A 17,728-nucleotide genomic window follows, 5' to 3' on the forward strand; every position below is an offset into this window, starting at 1 on the left:
TACGATAAAAACGAAGAGTGATGCACAAACCATGAATGTGCGCAGACCGGGAACGATAACATTAAAGCACTGCTAATTCAACTTTATTTTTGAATCTCACGTTTATTGTAGTATATTTAAATCAGATATTCTAAAAAGTCAAACCCAAGACACTGGAGCTCCCACGTTCGAGATCCAACCTGCATCTTAGCAGCAAATGTGTGGTCTTCCTCCGGAATCTCACTCATGCCACAGTGAACACCATGGTCCTTCAATATCCGGAGCAACTCTCTACTTAAACCAATGAGTACTTTCGAGTCCTCTGTTCCATGCGCGATGAAAGTGGGTGGAAAATAGGAGCTGATATTCCGAGCAGGATCGACCACATCCCAGTCCTTCGACGGGAAGATGGCATCTAAAAGCGTACCATTGGCAAGTCGCGTCAAGGCGTATGCTTGTCGTGGGTCACTGAAGTCGGGAGGTCCAGTGGACTGGCCTTCAAGGGACACACCTCCTGTAATAGGGACCGGACATTCTTCAAATACTTTGTTCATCAAGGACTCTGATAGCCCTGCAGGAAGCTTGAGATGAGGTAGCTTTGTTGTCCAAAAGCTGTCTGAGAAGTTACACGGCCCGTACATGTCATATATACCAGCCACCGGCCGAGGGACTCCGAATCCCTTCAAAAAGAGATATTGTTAGCTATGGGTGGTTTATGGCGTATGATTTCTGCTTTTTCAAATTTGATAACTCACCAAGCAAAGGGCTAGAGTGCCGCCCGAGGACGTGCCAAAAGCAAATACATGATCGATATCTGGGATGACACGCGACTGGGCGGTCTCGTTGATTTCCCTTTCCAGTCCGCCATCATACACCCAAGCCAAGAGGTCGCGACAATCCTGAATAGGTCCCTCTAAAAGATTGACTTGCGGACAAAGGCGATGGTTGGGGGCTAGAACAATCCATCCTCGGTTGAGGCAATCTTGTACTTGATCCCTATTGACCATCTTTGACGAGCCGAGCATGAATGCGCCGCCATGAATATTGATCACTGATTGGTGTCAGTCAGTATGCCTAATTGTACACACACCAGTCTATAATGGTCATAGATTTGAGAGGGTGCTGACGTACAAACAGGTCTTTTGGACTTTTGGGACGAAGGCAGATAAACATCTACATCAATCTTCTGTTGACCTACATGCTTGTAGATGGCCTGAAAGCATGCTGGACTGTCCATGGTGAATCCTAATTTGCCACTAGGCCGTAGCAAAATCTTGTCATGAGAGACGAAGGAACGAGCTGTTCGTTTATTTCCCTCCCTGCTATCGTTTGGCCTGAAGGTTCCGGCTAAGTCGTTTTGACCGAGAAATTGGAAATTCCGGTCTTGAGTGACAAGAGCCCGGCTTTTCCGACCTACTCAACCCCGCGTTTACTTTATGGACACCGGATGATTTTCCGGCAGATAACATGCATAAAGAAGCAGCGCAACAGCTATAACTAGTTATATGAGCTTCGGAACGATCTTGAATCAATCTAAAACCAAAATTCCTCACATTGCCAATATCAACATCTCCCTGCAAAATGAGCGTCCCCGTTCATTCCATTCCCCCAGAAGGGAGAACGAGCTACATCATTGATCAGTTAGAGGGGGAACGCATTAGCATCCCTGGAAGCAAAGGCGCGTTCAGAATATTGGCTTCATCTAAACAAACCAACGGTGGAATTGCCGTCTTCTCCAGCGGTGCAGTCCTATCCGATGCCCCGGGCTTCCACTGGCATGAGGAGGCGCACGATGTCTTCCTTGTGACCAAAGGGTTTTTAAAGTTGTGGAATGGCGACAAGTGCAGAATTATGGGCCCTGGCGACTTTGCCTACGTTCCTCCGGTGAGTGTTCTCTAGGGGTAAAAAAAGACCAGACGGCTTACAAGTAGCAGAGGGTTATACATAATCCTGTTTTACTTGGGCCACATACTGAGACTATGGGCTTGGTGGCGCCAGGTGACTGGATCGACTTCTTTAGGTACGTCGGCGAGACGTATGAGGGTATCGTCGTTCCTGAGAACGACACTCGCAATCTTGGTGCTATGATAGGAGAGAAAATGATGGTGGCCAAGGACCGCTTCGATGTTCATTTTAAGCGCGATTACCAGCCACCAGAGGTTGAAGACTGGCTGGGTACGGAGAACACATTGCCAGCCCCGGGAGAGCCGTACTTCCTTCGCGCAAATACAGGACCGCGGTGGCTGTTGGGTGGTGTTATGTCGCGACCCTTCATTCTCTCATCGCAGTGCAGCGGCAAGTTCTCCATCACCAGTATTGAATCATCCAAAATATACAAGTCAACACCCCTGGGTCGTTGGCTGAGCTTCCCCACGGTGGACCACTGCTTTTGTGTTCAAGAAGGTCTTCTGCGTGTCAGACTCAGGTCAAGCGGCGATTCGTGGAGTGAAGTCCGGGAGGGCCAAACGCTAGTGATCACAGCTGGTGATGCCTTTGTGTTGGACTTTGCCAGTCGATACGTGAGAGTCTGGTCTTTCACCAACGGCCCAGGGATTGAGCAGGTGGTTCAGAATGCTGGGACACAGATTTTTGAATATGTGTTGCCAGACAGTCCAGTATCTTGGGAGGAAGAGAAGCTATCGAATGTATGTCGAGAGTTGGGTGTGGAGACACAACAGTTGTAATAAGAACTCTACTTTTATAGCCACACTACATACAGCAGGTCCCTTGTATACGCCATTGGGGTTTCGGAAAACGAACTCGAGGCAAGAGACCTTATCCACCACAATTTCCTTGCGCCTAGATATCACAGGAAAAAGAAGGGTACTTGTAGCTTTTCTTTTTGGTCATAATGAGAAATGTACCTTGTGCAATGAAATCCGGTCTTAGTGCGCTACAAGTAGGAGGGAGATAGCTATATCATTTCATGTATATCATGGATCTAATGAATGCTTTTTAACGAGAATAGCCTAACTGGTACTCCGTATAAATTGTAAGAACCTTAAAACATACGGTTAATATGACGGATGGTAGATCACATTTTACCCCGGTGGAGACCTACGCGAAAGTGAAGAATCCTCTTTCCGCGAGGAAGACGAATCGGAGAACCGAAACAAAGCCATTACTATTGGTTCGCTTGAGATTATTTGATATGCAGGGGTATGGACTCGAAGGTAAAGATCATCGCAGACCGTGCTGGTGGTGGAGCCTATCTGTACTTTTTTCAAGACGCTAGCCAGCTAAGGCAATGGAGTCTCGGGTTGGAGTTGACTTCCCCGATATGCTCACGGAATGGCGTCCGGCAGGTTAGAGTTTTCCCTGTGCATGATGCGGAATAGTGGCTCCCATACTGTGACAGCCCGCTTTGTGATGTAGCCATTTCCAGGTTCGGGCATCTGGTAGTAGATCAGCTTGTCGGCTGAGCACTCTAATAGCTCACCCGCCATGCCTGTCGAGTCTGCTAAAAAGGTTTCATAGCCCTTGAGGATGGTCTGCACAGGGGTAAGACTAAATTCAACGCGATGTCAGTATTCTGCGTCGATTCTCGAAGCCGACGCAAAATCTTACCATTCAGGAGTGACAGCGGCAATCATCTCGGGTGGCACAATGGGTGTGCTCACAATCCCCGGCATCACACAATTGATGAAAATATTCTCCTTTTGCTTCAGTAACGGAGCAACGCCCCGTATGAACTGGTTCACTGCAGCCTTGGAGCCACAGTATACCGGATACGACTCGTGGGGGAAAACCCCGCCAATGCTACCCGTGACGACGATGCGACCACCAGGCTGCGGGTTATGGCGCATGAAATGGATTGCCAATTGGGTACCATACACAATCCCCTTGTAGTTGATGTCCACGACGGATAGATCTGGCGCTGGAGGGATGTTGTCGACACTGTTGTTCTTCGAGTCGTAGATGTAGATGGAGGACATATCGACAATACCGGCATTGGCACATAACGCATCAATACGACCCCAGAGCTGATGCGCTTTGCTGAATACACTTGCGTACTCTTCGTAGTTGGAGACATCTGCGGCAAAGAAGCGCGCTCTGTCCTGCGGCAGATCTTTCAGGAGGGCTTCACCGGCCTCGTGGCGTCGACCTACACATGCGACCTTCCATCCTTTTGCGCTGAGGTTCTTGGCGAGGTCAATACCCATGCCAGACTGTAATATTCCTGGTTAGTGACGGATAACAGGCCACGTATAATTGGTTTCGTTTTACTGACAGTGGCCCCTACGACGATGGCCACCCGGGTTTCTTGTGCGCTCATAATATGAGGGGGGGGGGGGGGGGGTTATAGTGTTTGGCAGTTAATGGAAAAAGAACTACTTTGAGAGAGAAAAAGGAGAGAGAAGATGCCGGGATCATCGACAGTTATCATATTGTAGTGGATGTTAGCGCGAGACGATCCTGAGCCATTGGGAACCCCCCACCTTTACTTCGTGCAAACTATCCCATATTTGTGTCTCATGTACTTGGTGCAAAAGAATCCGTTACATTGATTACTACTGCTAAGCAATTCATCCACGGCATAAAATTCTTATTTGTGTATCCATCCAGTCTGGTTGATTCTCTAATTCTCTGAACCACTTGACCCATCACCCCTAGATCGAATAGCTTACAATCTTCACAAGAGGGCAGCAAAATGGTGGTGTCTGATGTCTTGGGCCATGGTAATTGATGATTGGCGATCATACCGGAATTCGGGATTCTGTATGCGGGGATGAAGAACCTCAAGCTCTCCGCCCAATTCAGGACGGGAAAGTGATAAGAGAAGAATCCCGAACAGCAACAGGAGTGCATCCATTTCGATGGCATTCACAACGGGGTAGATTCCATTAGCAAGAACGGATTCCTGGTCATACTCATACGGCATTGCATACGGGCGTTGTGTGCGGCGTATGCCATAGATAGGCTCATTGGGTTGAACCAAGAGTTTTTCACACTAGGCAGTGCAGAGAGGAAAGAATTGTTCCATGGTGGGATGGCAGCCTTCCGGGAGAAAGGCGCTGGCTGCTGTGTCAAGTGAGGATATCGAATATGGACCTCGGTCCAGATAGTAGCAGCATTCATTACCAATTGACGTCGCTGAGCTGAAGTTTGCGGGAACGGAAGGCGGACCGGTTTGCGCCGGCTTTGTCCATTCGCTGGCCAGTAGGGGTGCGCTTTTCTTGGGTTGCTGCTTTGGGATAATTCAGTTGGAAGTTTTTCCGGTTAACCAGGGGATATTGCTCACTCTCGGTGGGTTCGGGTTCGGTCGACGCCTCGTAGTTCAGGACCAGGTTCTTGATGCGCTGCTGTTCTTCCCGATCGGCTTGTTGCTGGCTCCGCATGGCAATAGCAAAGGTCGAGTCCGATGGGAGATCGATGGTGCGGGTCTAGATATGATTAGCAATGTGAGTAATATTTCGGATGTGGATGAAAAGTCCTACCTGTTGCTTGTTTCCCTTCTTCGTCATCAGGGAAAAGGCCATTGTCTTCGGTGGAACTGGTTCCACCGGGACTGGCTCAGGACTGGAATCGTTGGGCATGTTTTCGCGAAGACGTTTCATGGGAAGAGGAATATCAAAGACGGTCTTGCGTTCGAACCGTCTCGAGTCCATGCTCTCGGCCATCATCTTTTCGAATTCTCGATCAAATTCGGCCTCGGTTACTGGGTCTCGCTCCTCTTCCTGTCTAGTGACAACAATTTGTTCGTCCTCAGACTCGCTATCGCTGTCGTCATTTGCCTCCGGATTGGGTCCAGACGCCTTCGACGGGGTAAACGGGTTAATGGGTCGTACTTCATGCAGATAAGATGGGGGACCTACTTCGGCCTCATCGCTGGATTCCTGGTCTTCGTCTATTTCGGGCATAGCATCCTCCTCAAGGTCCTCATCAGAAGAGCTGCTCTCCGCATCTTCTTCGTCAGCTTCAACCGGCCTCTCGGAGTCCGGCACGTTGTAGTTTAGGGCAACAGCTTCGCTGAAAATCCGAGTCGCTTCTTCACCATCGGTGGCAAGCTTCCACTGCGGGCGAATAGAGTGATACGTATCCTGGACAAGGAAGTCGACATCCATGGGTAACGGATCCTTGGTAAATAAGTAGTACTGGAAGAACGCAAGGAAGAAGTCCAGTTTTTTCTTGGCAGAGCCGCGGTCGAAGCAGTGGCCACACGTATCAAGAAGAGTGCACGCCAACCGCAAACGGAAGTAGTCGTCTGGCAAGTCCAGCATACTGATTTTTCCAGGGGCCGGGGTACCACCTTCATGGCCAAACGTGATAATGCGGTACAACGTATCGAAGATCACGGGGGAATCGATCATCTTGTAGTTGTAGAGCTCACCTAGATATTTGATTTCCGCAATACGCTTCTGGTTAAACTTGAAATCGTTCTGCTCGAGGCCAAGCGTGACCTGCTCCAGGACGTTGTCGACGATACCAATCACGAAATCCTGGTGGTACCGGTACAAAGCACTGACAAGAATTGCCAAAAGGTGAATGCTGCCATATTTCACCTTGACCGGTTTGCTGAACACACGTTCCAGAATCTCGACGACCTCCCGCTCTTCCCAGTGAAGTTTGCGGATGGATTTCAAGATCTTGGTGTAATTTCGCTTGTTCATATCCAGGTAGATTAGCCGGCGGATGTACTGCTCCATGGGCGTACGTTCCTTCTGCTGAATAGCCGGGCGTGGTGGTGGGTCAACGTAGTAGATGGCATTTTCGATAACCATCCGCTCCTGCTGGGCCAGATGTTGCACAGTCTTCTTGCGACTCAGGGTCTCGAGGAAAGAAGCCATCCGGGGTGATGACTCGGGGTTGCGCAGAAGGTAACGGCCGCAGTTCTCTAGCAAATGACCGATAATTTCAATGTTCATGCGCGAAAATTCGTCAAGCGAAACCTTGAAGCAATGGAAAATGATATGCTCCGGAACAACACCAAACTTGGTCAACTCAGCTAGATAGCGAACATTGCTCATGCGTACTTGGCCGAGGAATTCCTTGGACTTGCGCCGCTGCAGACTTCGGAACTCTTCGTCCAGGTATGTGGTCAGTCCCTGTGGAATATCTGGCAGGTACTGTCCAAGTGTTGCCACCAAGCGGGAATACAGAGGCAAAAGATCAATGCGACCCTTGGGGATGTCGGATACGGCTTTGACTAGCCTGTTTCGTGATGCTTTAGAGTTGACCCAGCAGAAATCGAGAGCAAACTGGTCGACTTGATCTTTGGTTTGCAACTCGGGGAGCTTGGCAAGAAGGGAGTCCACCTGCGCACCCACAGTCTTGCTGGCAATGGCAGTTGACTGGTCATCAGCCTCCGCAGCAGACTTCTCGTCCAAAGCCTCAGAGTCGGCAGTTTCGCCATCTGGCTTCTTTTTACCTGACTCCTCGCCTTCGCTCTTCTTCTTTTTGCCATCCTCGAGCAAGACCGCAGGCACCTTGCCCTTCAGATCGACCAGATTCTCATAGAAGCGCCTTTCCTCCTCGTCTTCCCAAATCCCAGCACCTTCGCCTTGGCCTCGTAGGTAATCGGTGGTCTTCACAAGGCCAATACCGCCACTAGCAGAAGGATCGGTGGGTTCCTTCTCAGCTAGGTCAGGCATGTCGGTTCCCAATGCCTCACACAATACCTGGGTATTGGCCACAAGCTTCTCGAGGACCTTAGACTGCTTCTCGAAATTAGCCTGGCGGTCCTCAAAGATCTCGCCGCTCTTCACGTATGCTTCGGCATTTCGGCGGTTTTGCTGTGCCAGCGCTCTCTGATCTCGAACCACGTGAGCCTTGACATCCTCAAGATACCGATTTAAAATATTTCTAAACCGCAGCTGAGTCTTCTCCGGGGTCAGGGGCAAATCGTTCTCCGGTTGGACATCTCCATTGGTCTCTGTAGTCTGCGCGTCCGCGCCAGAAGTCGTAGTAGCGCCATCCGCCTCGACGGTTTTCCTGCCATCTTCGGCAAGCTTTGAGCCGACGATATCCCAGCTGAAACTCTTCACAAACAAGACTGCAAGAGGCAGGTTCGTATGATCACGGTCGTGACCGAGCAATTCCTTCAGAACCTCCAATGGGAAGGGGTCGGCCTGTTTATCCTGGTCCTTCGCGCCCGCTGCGGGAGTCTTGGCTTTCAGCGGCGCATCGGACGTCTTGTTCCCAATTCCAACTGCACCCTCTTTGCCCTTCGCACCCAGTTCCTCAGGTCGCTCGACGTCATCCAGAGTCTTCAGCACATTGACCAGCCAAAGCTCTGTAACAACGCGGAGAAGGACACGGTGCCGAGACAGACGGTCTTTCTCTTCGCGTTCGCGGATCTCCTGGCTGAGCGCCTTGAGCTGCGCCTTATCCGGTGTGCTCAATCCCCGGCCGAGGAGCCAGCCGATCTGCCGTGTAAATTCCCAGGGCCCGAAACGCTGATGCAGCGCACTAACAACCTCCACTCCAGCGGCAATTTCCCCAGGGGATTTGAGCTTGCAGAGGCCTTCGTAGCAGGCGGAAATGATCTCGGAAAGGTACTTGTGGAGCGAGAGGGTGCGAATATCAGCGAGGAAAGTGGAAAGGGCGGAGGCACTAATGCCGGTGCGTAGACGTTTGATGAAGGCAGTGTTCTTTTTGAGCGCCGAGTCAAGGGACTTGCTAGTGGAGAATACATCTGGTTGCAAGTCGTTAGAATCACCTCGAAGGTGGGATGCAATGACATTTCGTCATAAAGGGAGGCAGATGGGATTTTACCAGATTCGCCTGCCCAGGCTCGCTCGTTTAGGTCGCGAAGCTCCCCTACAATAAAAAAGTCAAACGTCAGTCAATATCTCCAAGGTGAAATGCAGTAGACCGTACTTTTACGTTGGCGATCCATGGCTGTGTATCACAGGCTCAATCGTGGGGTCCTTTCTGAATGTCCGAGAGGAAAGCGCATAAGTGACGTGAATGCCACATTGGGGGAAAAGAAAAGATAAGAGAACAGGGCAAAGCTCAAAGCTTTGAAGTGAATAGAAGCTATGAGAGCAGGTTGAAGGTCTAAAGGTCCAAAGGTCCAAGGCGGAGCGGAGGTGAAGGCGGACTTTTATTTGCTTATCCATTTATCCACCCGACACTTGTGCGATAACTTCTTGTACTTCAACTCAGTTACTTCCATCTATTGAGAACCCTTTCTCGTTGTTGTTCTTTTAATTTCATGTTCAATTTCAATTTTAGCTCCAATTCTCTTTCATCATTCTCAACTTAAAACTCCGTCATTCATTGCCCCCAAACCCCCCCCCACTTCCCAAGTCCCACCATGTGCTATAACCCTGCGTCAAAGGATGATCATCGCAGCACTAAGTGCTGTTTCAACTCATTCTAATCCCCACTATGCGCCTCTGTGAACCCCATCTCCTTTCCCTTTTCCGACCCATGCAGTCGTTCTTGCAGCTGGTGCTTGCGGTCCTCGTTACTCCAGCTATGTTGACGATCAAAAGTCGGCTTCCACGACTTCTCCGGAGAGGTGCCTCCTCGATTGAGACCCGATGAGCCAGTGGTATCCTTTGAAGGATTAGAATTCTGGGCAAAGGGGAGAATGATGCTGTGTTCTTTGTCGGTATTCGGAATTTGGCCGTGGCTATCATTGTCATTGTTTGATGCCATTGTGAGTGATGTAGGCAGATAGTGTAAGGTCGAGATTGGGAGGTATGATGCTTGCCAGCTACTGGTTTGGAGCTAGCTTCAAATATTATGAAAAAAGATTAAAAGATATTGGGGATCTGTGATGTGGTGTTCACAGCTCATCCGCTTGTCCTTTTATACCTCTTCGATGCGGGGTATTTAAAATGTGATTGCGTGGTGTGGCAACGAGTGAGGTCCAGTGGATTTTTCACAGATGATAACTTTGAAGAGAACCTCTCACAAGGCACAAGGAAGTAGTTTATCTGCATTCGGGCGGAGGAGGGGGGTATGACGTGTGGGTGGCGAAGACATCAGGCTATCTCCAGGAGTAGAACAAGCGATATGGTAAGGGTACAAAGGAGCATCATCAATTCCTCCTAACTCAATGACAACATAGCTAGTATTCTAGAGTTTGTCAAAGGTTGTGTTTGTACATGAACGTCGGATATTGAGACAGCAATGGCAAAACCCTGCAGCAAGCATCTGCTGTATCACCTCAGATCCAGGCGAGTCGAATGCTTTGACTATATGAGCCCACTATGCTCATAGCATGACTGATTACAATGCTACATTGTCAATCAAAAATTCATTTCAGCTAGCTAGTGAGACATGACGACTATCTAGGTACTACACCGTTGCATTCCATACGACATCAAGGTAACAAATCATTCGAACAAATATATTGAAATTGACTAGCTAACATACAAGTCGTGAGTGCGTTCAACCATTGGAAAGCAGACTGACAAAATGGCAAAACCAAAGAGGCAAAAGCAGAAATAGGATACATATAGTCCGCGAAACGCGCATGACTCCAATAGTGTCAGGAGACACTAAGGGTCAAGCTGGCCAAGCATCTCTCCAAAGAGACACCCAACACATGAGAGCCAGTACCAGAATAACTGATCTCTAGGGCAAACAAAACGGCCAATGATGGCCAAAAGAAACATGACGCGTTGGAAACCAACTTGGGATATCCAAGGCCCGACCAAACCGATATACACGTGCTTTTTGGAGACCAGAAAATCGTACACGTCGATGCTATAACGAGGAAATAAGAAACAAGCAGAAACAAAACAAACAAAAAAATCAAGGATGTTGATAGTAATGAATTAAAATCAGGGTATGCCTCACGCCACGCTATGCGAGTCTCCCTAGCAGCCAGGGAGACCAAGAATCACTGGAAATATGTACTGAGAAAGTCCATCCGAGGGCGGAAAGACATAGGAACTTTTTCGATCAATGATTCATTTGGGCTTGCGCCAGAAGTATTGCTGGAAATAAGTTAGTGAGGATTCGGGTACATTGATGTATGTATAGGGAGCATGGAAGTACTAACCTTGTGCTGCTTCCGACAGTTGCGCAGGCCAGGCTTCCGAAGATCATCCACCACAGCGGACCGCCGCATAACATCGTCATCCTCATCGGGAACGTAGTAATATTCACTCTCAAGTGGCTTGCCAGCGGCATCCTTGCCTTCGCGGGCAACTCTGCCAATAAACTTGGTTGATTCGAGAATGTTGCGGATATCAGACCTGGAGAGGCCAGTGGGGTACTCGTGACCAGACTTCCAGTACGCGGGAGGGAGGTTGTTCAAGATGGTGGAGAAGGGCGTGGAGGACAGTCGGGAGAAGGCGAGTTGATTGGCAGCGTGGTTGCGGACTTTCTCGGACCGTTCGTCGGTGTACTGGGGCTTGGCCTCGGGGGTCTCAGATTCCCTGTCCTCGTGGACGGTGGCTGGCTGTCTGGGGGACCGGGTAGGCTGAAGAGGTTGGGCGGGCAGCAGGCTGCGAGGAGAACGAGCAGTCTGAACGGGGGAATCACCCGCCCGGAAAGAAGCCATACGAGGAAGAAGGTTCTCTCCGAATGGTCCGAAAGAGTGGATGATAGGATCATTCTCTTCGTCATTATCGGAGAACTCTTCAGATCTACTCAGATCACTTAACTCGCTTGCCCGCGAAGTGTGGAGCATAGCAGTAGCACGACGGGCACTCTGGGATATCACCCCAGTCACAGTGTTGTGACGCTTCAATGGAGAGGGCTCATCCTCAAATACCACTACTGCAGCACGAGAACGAGAAGGAGTGAAAATCGGCGAGGATGGGGGGATGGCATGCTGAACAGCAGGCGAAGGGGAGACAGGCGATGCCAGACGCTGGCGATCCAGGAGCGGACTTTCCTGTAGCTCTCGTCTGGATTGGCGTCGCTGAGTTGGTGTTGCTTCATCACTAGTCTGTTCCGAGTCGGTAGACGGGCAGTCCCTTCGTTCGCTGCGAGGCCATTGGACCAGAACACGAGCCTCATGAACATCTATCATGATATCTGCATCTTTAATGTCCGAGGTAAAGGTCTTGCCTTTGGCCAGGTCATATTTCCTCCCTTGGCAGTGAATCTTTATCCCGTTCCATCCCATGCACACAATTTCAACCCTATCCCGATCGAATGGGTTCGGAGCCGGCTTATATGTAGCCTTGACATGAACACGAGAGATCATGCGACTAGCAGCGAGCTGGTGATGGCATGAGACACTGGATCTACCCATAAGAATGGGTTCCCCACTCTCCAACAACATTATCGCCGGCACAGCAGACAAGGGCGCACGTTCGAGGGCAGCAGAGAAGGACCGTGGGAGGGAGGGTCGGGAGGCAGCGACGCCAGGAGGAGGAGGCGAAGAGGACATGATATGGGTCGACGAGGTCGGGACCGGGGTGGGATACGTCGAGACATCTGGTTCGCGTGCTACACGCTTTTGAGGCCGAGGAAGGGAGGGCGACGAGCTCGGCTCAAAGGCAGGTAGTAGGGCTGCAGGACGTTTGACGCCCAAGATAGAGCCAACTCGGCTCTTCAACGGAGAGGACTCCATAGTAAAAAGGTGGGACGAAGTCGAACGAGCACTCCTACTCATGAAAAGAAAAACCTGAGTCGAGGTCGAGGACCCGCGTCTCCGCGTGTTATACGAACACAGAGAGGAACCTAGAGAATTTTAAAGAAGAGAAAGACTTCAAGGCCTCCCCTAGAGAAAAAGGCGTGGTGGGAGGTAAGAAATTGATCAAGGAGTAAGGAGGAGAAGCATTGAAGAAAAAGGTCGAAAGGGTGTGTGGTGGTGGAATGCACTGGGGCGGAGGGTCTCGTCCTGCGCGGAAATGCACGCTTACAGTCCGAGACGCGTTCGATAGACGCCAACCACACTCCACTACAGGTTCGCGATTTTAATTGCTTCCTTTAGGTATTGTACAAATAGTGACTTGTAAATTAAGAGACGAAAACGTGAAAAGGCGCGAATTAAAGGTTTGTTTCCTCTTAAATTCGTGCTGTTCAACTCATATACACTGCGGCGCGTCCGCGTCTCAAAGCACGTGATCCCACGCGAGACAGTAAACCGGGTTAAGGATGTGTCAGGAATGGTATTCTTAACTTCAAAATTGACCTTATTTCGCATGTAGCCCCTGGGATGATTTCAAAAATATGAGGGCAACTTATATTTCCTCCTAAATTGTCGGCCTATTCAAGTATCGGGATCCAATGGTAAAATTTAGGCAGCTTGTCTAAGCTCGTACATAGCCAATACTCTAGTACGAAGTACGAAGGTACTAGGGTATACTCCGTACTCCGTACAATTCATACAGTTCCCAGCAGAAAATGCAAGCCCCTAACCCCCCACTTACTGGCACGAAATTGATCACCGGTCACCTTGTCGCGTCTCCCAGCCATTTACCCGACCACCTTGATAGCTTCAGTCAAACAAAAAGGGTTTTCTCCAAGGGCATATGAGCTAAATCCCAGCCTGATCCATTATGAAAAGAAAAAAAAAAAACTAACAAAACGCCCTAGTTTTTGCACTGGGATTTTTGTTGACAACTGGTGGGGCCTCGGCTAGGTTGATTTTTTGGTATGTTTTTTGGTATAGTTCACCTCACCGGTCTTCTAGAAACTCCCAGTATTAGCAAAGAATCTTCTTGGATAGTTTACGTGTCGGAATGATCCCATATCAGCTGTGGAGTTCTGCCTCTCGCAACCCCGATCCCCCTTGCCTTATATATGGGTCTAACGCATGTGGTCAAACGGACGGTTATATAAAACGGTACACTGTGGAAATTATATTAATTGATAACGAGAGGTAATACAAAAAGCCGATGTAATTGAGCAATGACCATTTCCTACTCAAGCTCTACAGTGTATTTTTGCTTATTAGATTGAAGTTTTGGCCCCCTTCCCTCCCCGAGCTACAGGAATGATCGAGACTGATTTTGTATTTTCTTCTTGGGCCTGCTGTATAATTTTGTTTCCAACTCACTCATTTTTGCCTTCCTAGTAACCACAAATCCGCTACTCGATAACTCAAACCAAGCTTTCAACATGACGTTTCTTTACACTCCAGTGCCGTCCCACGTCCGACTCTGGGCCTTCAGGCTCTTCTCCTTCAGGAGTCTCCGAAATCACAACATGAATGCTGGGATATGGGTCTGTGGTTGAGAGGGCACCCGTCAAACTCAGATATCCAAATACCTCGGCCCTGGCTCCCCTACCAGCTCTAGCTGTGGCGCTTGTTTTGGAGCGGGGAGCAGAGTGTTCTTCTCCTCAACATAAATGGGATACCCACTCCACCAGTATACCTCTTCTTCACAAGAATCAAAGTCGATGTCAACTAGAAGTCAGACTGGGCATATGAGGCATCCTCCTCTGCAGTTTATCCCATATGACATTGGTGGTCGACAGAGCAACAAAGCACCACTCAGCACGCAGATGGGATACAGGTCGATACAAAACAGATAATTTACCTATAAGCAGAGATTCCACGGATCCAGGCCACTCTATTGAAGGGGTGCCTTCCCAAAATATCACACCAATCGACTACCAACTCCTAATTTGAGTTGCTTGAGTGCTTGGGCGGCAGGAGTGGGTGGTCTTCGCAGCATTCGAATAGGAAGAACGTATCTTGAGACTTTTGATGAGACAGTCCCAGAGATTGTTGCTAAATGCATCGTCACTCGGGCGCGCAGTCTCGACCATCGTCAAGCACACGCCAGCTAACCAGCTAACCAGCCGCAGATTCATCGTCAAGGTTTTGGCTTTGTGTGAAGCTCGGGAGAAAGCTGTGAGTGAGAAAATAGGACTTACTGACTCCCAATATCTCCCCCAATATCTCCCGGTCGCAAATCAGGAGAAAGTGGTTTAAGCGGTCGTGCACAGCGTGTGGTGTGTTGTAGGATACCGTCTGTGTGGCGCGGAGTGAGGCTTGTTTGTTTGCATGAAGAACAATGATCCACGCATGTTATCAGATGAGTAGGGTTTCAGGGATAATCTTGTATTCTAATGTTCTCGTGAAATTTTTAACCGTTACACTTTCCTCAGAAGCTGTTATGCGGGACTATATGTCCACAACAGCGACTTGAGCATTAGTTAACACGATTTGTTAGGGCTTCGCTCTTATATATATCAGCACGTGATTAGTAGGAATCACGAATTTTGGCATGACGAGACAGGTTCCTTTCCAGTACGCTGCGATGTACATGATTGAATGGACAGTTTCTGTTGCAAATAGACACAGAAGTAATGACGCAACCATGCATGCTATAGCTACCGAGTGGGGTCATGCATCTGGCGTTTCATCATGTACGCGACATGTCACATACTCCAAGCGCTTGCCGCCACACTAATAATTAGCTGGTCCCTCACATGGTGGGTGACTTGGGGTAGCTCAAAGACAATGGTGCCTAGGTGTGTACAGTCACACATTGCTGACTGGTAGGTTATGCGACATGTGTTTCAACTGAGGACCCAGGACCCCTACATGGACTGCTGTTGGAATAAGTAGTTAGCCCTGGTGGCTGCTTTATAATAGAAGAGAGATTAGGAAAGAAAGCTGCGGAATATCATTCGAAGGATGAAGAAAATAGCTTGAAAACAGGCAATGCAGATCTGCTGGACTAGATCACTCAAGAACGGCCGGCCGATGACCGAGTGTTGAAGAACCAGCTGTGTGCCATCATTTCCCCTGCCGAGCCAAATCATACACCCGAACCATTCACCTTAAGCGAGCCATAGGATGAAACAAGTAACCAAGTCTCCAAAGAAAACCATTGCGTAAAAAGATCCAAGCTTCAGTCACCAGGACAAAGATGAAAGGGAAGGGAACGAGGGATAGATTTGAAATCAAGAACTGATTGGTACTTGAAGATAAAGAAGGTAAATCTAACCGTTAAATAAAAAGATATCGCTTCCATCAATGTGCCTGACCAGGGGGTAAATGTGGCCATAAGAAAAATAAAACAAAAAATATGCAACGAGGATTGGATTCGGGCCCAGTCACACATAAAACAAAATAGAACTTAAGATACACAGAAGAGAATAATGATCCTTCAAATAAGATACCGTGAATATAGACAGATGCACATAGGGGAATGAGATAAGAACGGTAGCTCTGCTTGCCCTAGGGTACTTGAAGCATGGGAAGCTCATCGAGTTTCGCGTGGCAGTATAAGGACTGCCACCGACCAAAAAGCGGTTGCGACATTTAGTTGTAGAAGACGTAGTAGGCCTTGCCAGAGGTAACGCCGACCTGGGGAGAGATAGTGTTAGTATGGAAATTTGCAAACCGGAAATCTGGGATGAAAACTTACTGTGCAACCGCTGTTGCCGCTGATGGCACCGTTGGAGTCGTAGAACTTGCCGTCCTCGTAACGGCACTCATCGCTGAGGTCGTCACCCTCAAGCTTAACGTTAAAGTCGAGAGGCTTGTTGGTGGTCGGGGTGTTGGGGAAGATGGAGAGGAACTTGCCGGACTTGGTGTAGCCGACACCAAGGTTGATGGGAGCCCAGTTACCGACGTCCTCGCTGCTGTCACCCCACTGGCAACCCTTCTCAGTAGACACACCCTTGGGGTTGACGTAGTACTGAGCGGAGGTGACCTTGCCCTCCCAGAGGAAGTATTTTTCACCATCGGGGCAAGTGAGCTCGTGGACCCCACCGGGGGAGGAGGTGAGAGGAATGGTCTCGGACTCGGTACCGGGGTAATCAGTACGGCAAACGGCAACGCTTTCGGACATCTTGTTCTTGACGTGGACACCACCAACACCAGGAATGCAAAGCTGCTTGTGATTCGCGTTGGTGAGGTAGAGCTTGCCGTCGGTCTTACATTGAAGACCACCAACGGACTGGCCAGTGCTACCCTGGGTGGTAGGCCACTGGGACTTTTGGTATCCAGGTGGGCAAGCATAGGAGCACATGGCACCATGGTGGCACTCATCGCCAGTAACAGCGGTAACAATATCGCTAATCACATCATCGAGGAGACTGACGTACTGGATACCGGAGTAACCACCAAGACCAAGGTAGTCAAGGGCGATAGCACCATACTGCGAAGGGAAGTCACCGCAGTCAATCTCTCCATCGGGGAAGTCGGCAGTAAGACCGGTGGCACCGGAGCTGCTCGAGCTGGAGGAGCTGGAAGAGCTGCTGGTAGCAGCAGCGGTTGTAGTGGAGCTAGAGGTGGGCTCAGCCGTGCTTGTCGAGCTGGCGGGGGTGATGGCAGCTGAGGTCACTTGAAGGATCGCAGGGGCAACGGTAGCGGTTGTTGTTGGGGCGGACGTGGAAGTCGAGGTCGGTGCGGCAGTGCTCGAGCTGCTGGATGGGCAAGCAGCAGCAACCTCAGAGTCCAGCCACTCATACTCATGGTTTGCAAGACCATCGCAGGCTTCCTCGATGGTGATGGCCTGAGGGCTGCCGGACTTAGACGGGTCCAATACGACAAAATCGTACACAACTGGGCCGGGGACCGAAACGGTCTCGGTCTCGGTGGCGCGCTTGTGGGCGTGAGCGTGGCCATGGCCGTGAGCAGCCGCGAGGCCAGCCGTCGCTAGCGCGGCAACGGTGTTTTGGAACTTCATCGTAGTGGTAGTGCGGAACTATTGATCATCAAGTGTTAGTTGCGTCACAATCCATATATAGTTCTTTTCGTCCAACGTGTTCCCGTCGTATAGAGCAGCTTGGATGCGATTGACTTCCTCCAACCATATATCGCGTTTGTTTTGTCGCACAATCGTATGCATAGCGCTCAGGTTGACACACAACAATCCGCACCATACCATATCGCGACTCGCTATTGCAATATGTAGAGATAGACAGGAGA

The 17,728-nt window shown here is 49.7% G+C and overlaps 8 protein-coding genes across 8 annotated transcripts; 1 reads left to right on the forward strand and 7 right to left on the reverse strand.

The window, feature by feature from the left end:
* Positions 1-116: 116 nt before the first annotated feature.
* N7455_010383 (uncharacterized protein) lies at positions 117-1,216 on the reverse strand (the record flags this gene model as incomplete). Its single annotated transcript, XM_040954209.2, has 3 exons — positions 117-659; positions 735-1,030; positions 1,111-1,216. The coding sequence occupies 3 exons, from the start codon at positions 1,214-1,216 to the stop codon at positions 117-119; spliced, it is 945 nt and encodes a 314-aa protein (XP_040815555.2).
* A 344-nt stretch (positions 1,217-1,560) lies between these two features.
* N7455_010384 (cupin domain-containing protein) lies at positions 1,561-2,663 on the forward strand (the record flags this gene model as incomplete). The annotated part of the gene is made up of 2 exons (XM_040953999.2): positions 1,561-1,863; positions 1,914-2,663. The coding sequence occupies 2 exons, from the start codon at positions 1,561-1,563 to the stop codon at positions 2,661-2,663; spliced, it is 1,053 nt and encodes a 350-aa protein (XP_040815308.2).
* A 600-nt stretch (positions 2,664-3,263) lies between these two features.
* N7455_010385 (SDR family oxidoreductase) lies at positions 3,264-4,255 on the reverse strand (the record flags this gene model as incomplete). Its single annotated transcript, XM_040954120.2, has 3 exons — positions 3,264-3,486; positions 3,547-4,148; positions 4,211-4,255. 3 exons carry the CDS (start codon positions 4,253-4,255, stop codon positions 3,264-3,266), a joined length of 870 nt encoding a protein of 289 aa, XP_040815511.2.
* Positions 4,256-4,612: 357 nt separating this feature from the next.
* Positions 4,613-4,861, reverse strand: N7455_010386 (uncharacterized protein; the record flags this gene model as incomplete). Its single annotated transcript, XM_065606436.1, has 1 exon — positions 4,613-4,861. The coding sequence occupies one exon, from the start codon at positions 4,859-4,861 to the stop codon at positions 4,613-4,615; it is 249 nt and encodes an 82-aa protein (XP_065460399.1).
* Positions 4,862-5,057: 196 nt separating this feature from the next.
* Positions 5,058-8,818, reverse strand: N7455_010387 (regulator of nonsense transcripts 2; the record flags this gene model as incomplete). Its single annotated transcript, XM_065606437.1, has 6 exons — positions 5,058-5,167; positions 5,222-5,363; positions 5,418-5,735; positions 5,796-8,614; positions 8,695-8,739; positions 8,800-8,818. 6 exons carry the CDS (start codon positions 8,816-8,818, stop codon positions 5,058-5,060), a joined length of 3,453 nt encoding a protein of 1,150 aa, XP_065460400.1.
* Positions 8,819-9,300: 482 nt separating this feature from the next.
* Positions 9,301-9,585, reverse strand: N7455_010388 (uncharacterized protein; the record flags this gene model as incomplete). The annotated part of the gene is made up of 1 exon (XM_065606438.1): positions 9,301-9,585. One exon carries the CDS (start codon positions 9,583-9,585, stop codon positions 9,301-9,303), a length of 285 nt encoding a protein of 94 aa, XP_065460401.1.
* Positions 9,586-10,847: 1,262 nt separating this feature from the next.
* fhdA (putative transcription factor Tos4) lies at positions 10,848-12,463 on the reverse strand (the record flags this gene model as incomplete). Its single annotated transcript, XM_040954081.2, has 2 exons — positions 10,848-10,874; positions 10,940-12,463. 2 exons carry the CDS (start codon positions 12,461-12,463, stop codon positions 10,848-10,850), a joined length of 1,551 nt encoding a protein of 516 aa, XP_040815460.1.
* A 3,651-nt stretch (positions 12,464-16,114) lies between these two features.
* On the reverse strand, positions 16,115-17,687 carry sun1 (SUN family protein UTH1; the record flags this gene model as incomplete). Its single annotated transcript, XM_065606439.1, has 3 exons — positions 16,115-16,159; positions 16,221-17,504; positions 17,685-17,687. The coding sequence occupies 3 exons, from the start codon at positions 17,685-17,687 to the stop codon at positions 16,115-16,117; spliced, it is 1,332 nt and encodes a 443-aa protein (XP_065460402.1).
* Between the last annotated feature and the right edge of the window lie 41 nt (positions 17,688-17,728).

Source organism: Penicillium solitum, assembly GCF_028829755.1.
Source record: "Penicillium solitum strain IBT 25940 chromosome Unknown utg000008l_segment0_segment0, whole genome shotgun sequence".
Taxonomy (NCBI): domain Eukaryota; kingdom Fungi; phylum Ascomycota; class Eurotiomycetes; order Eurotiales; family Aspergillaceae; genus Penicillium; species Penicillium solitum.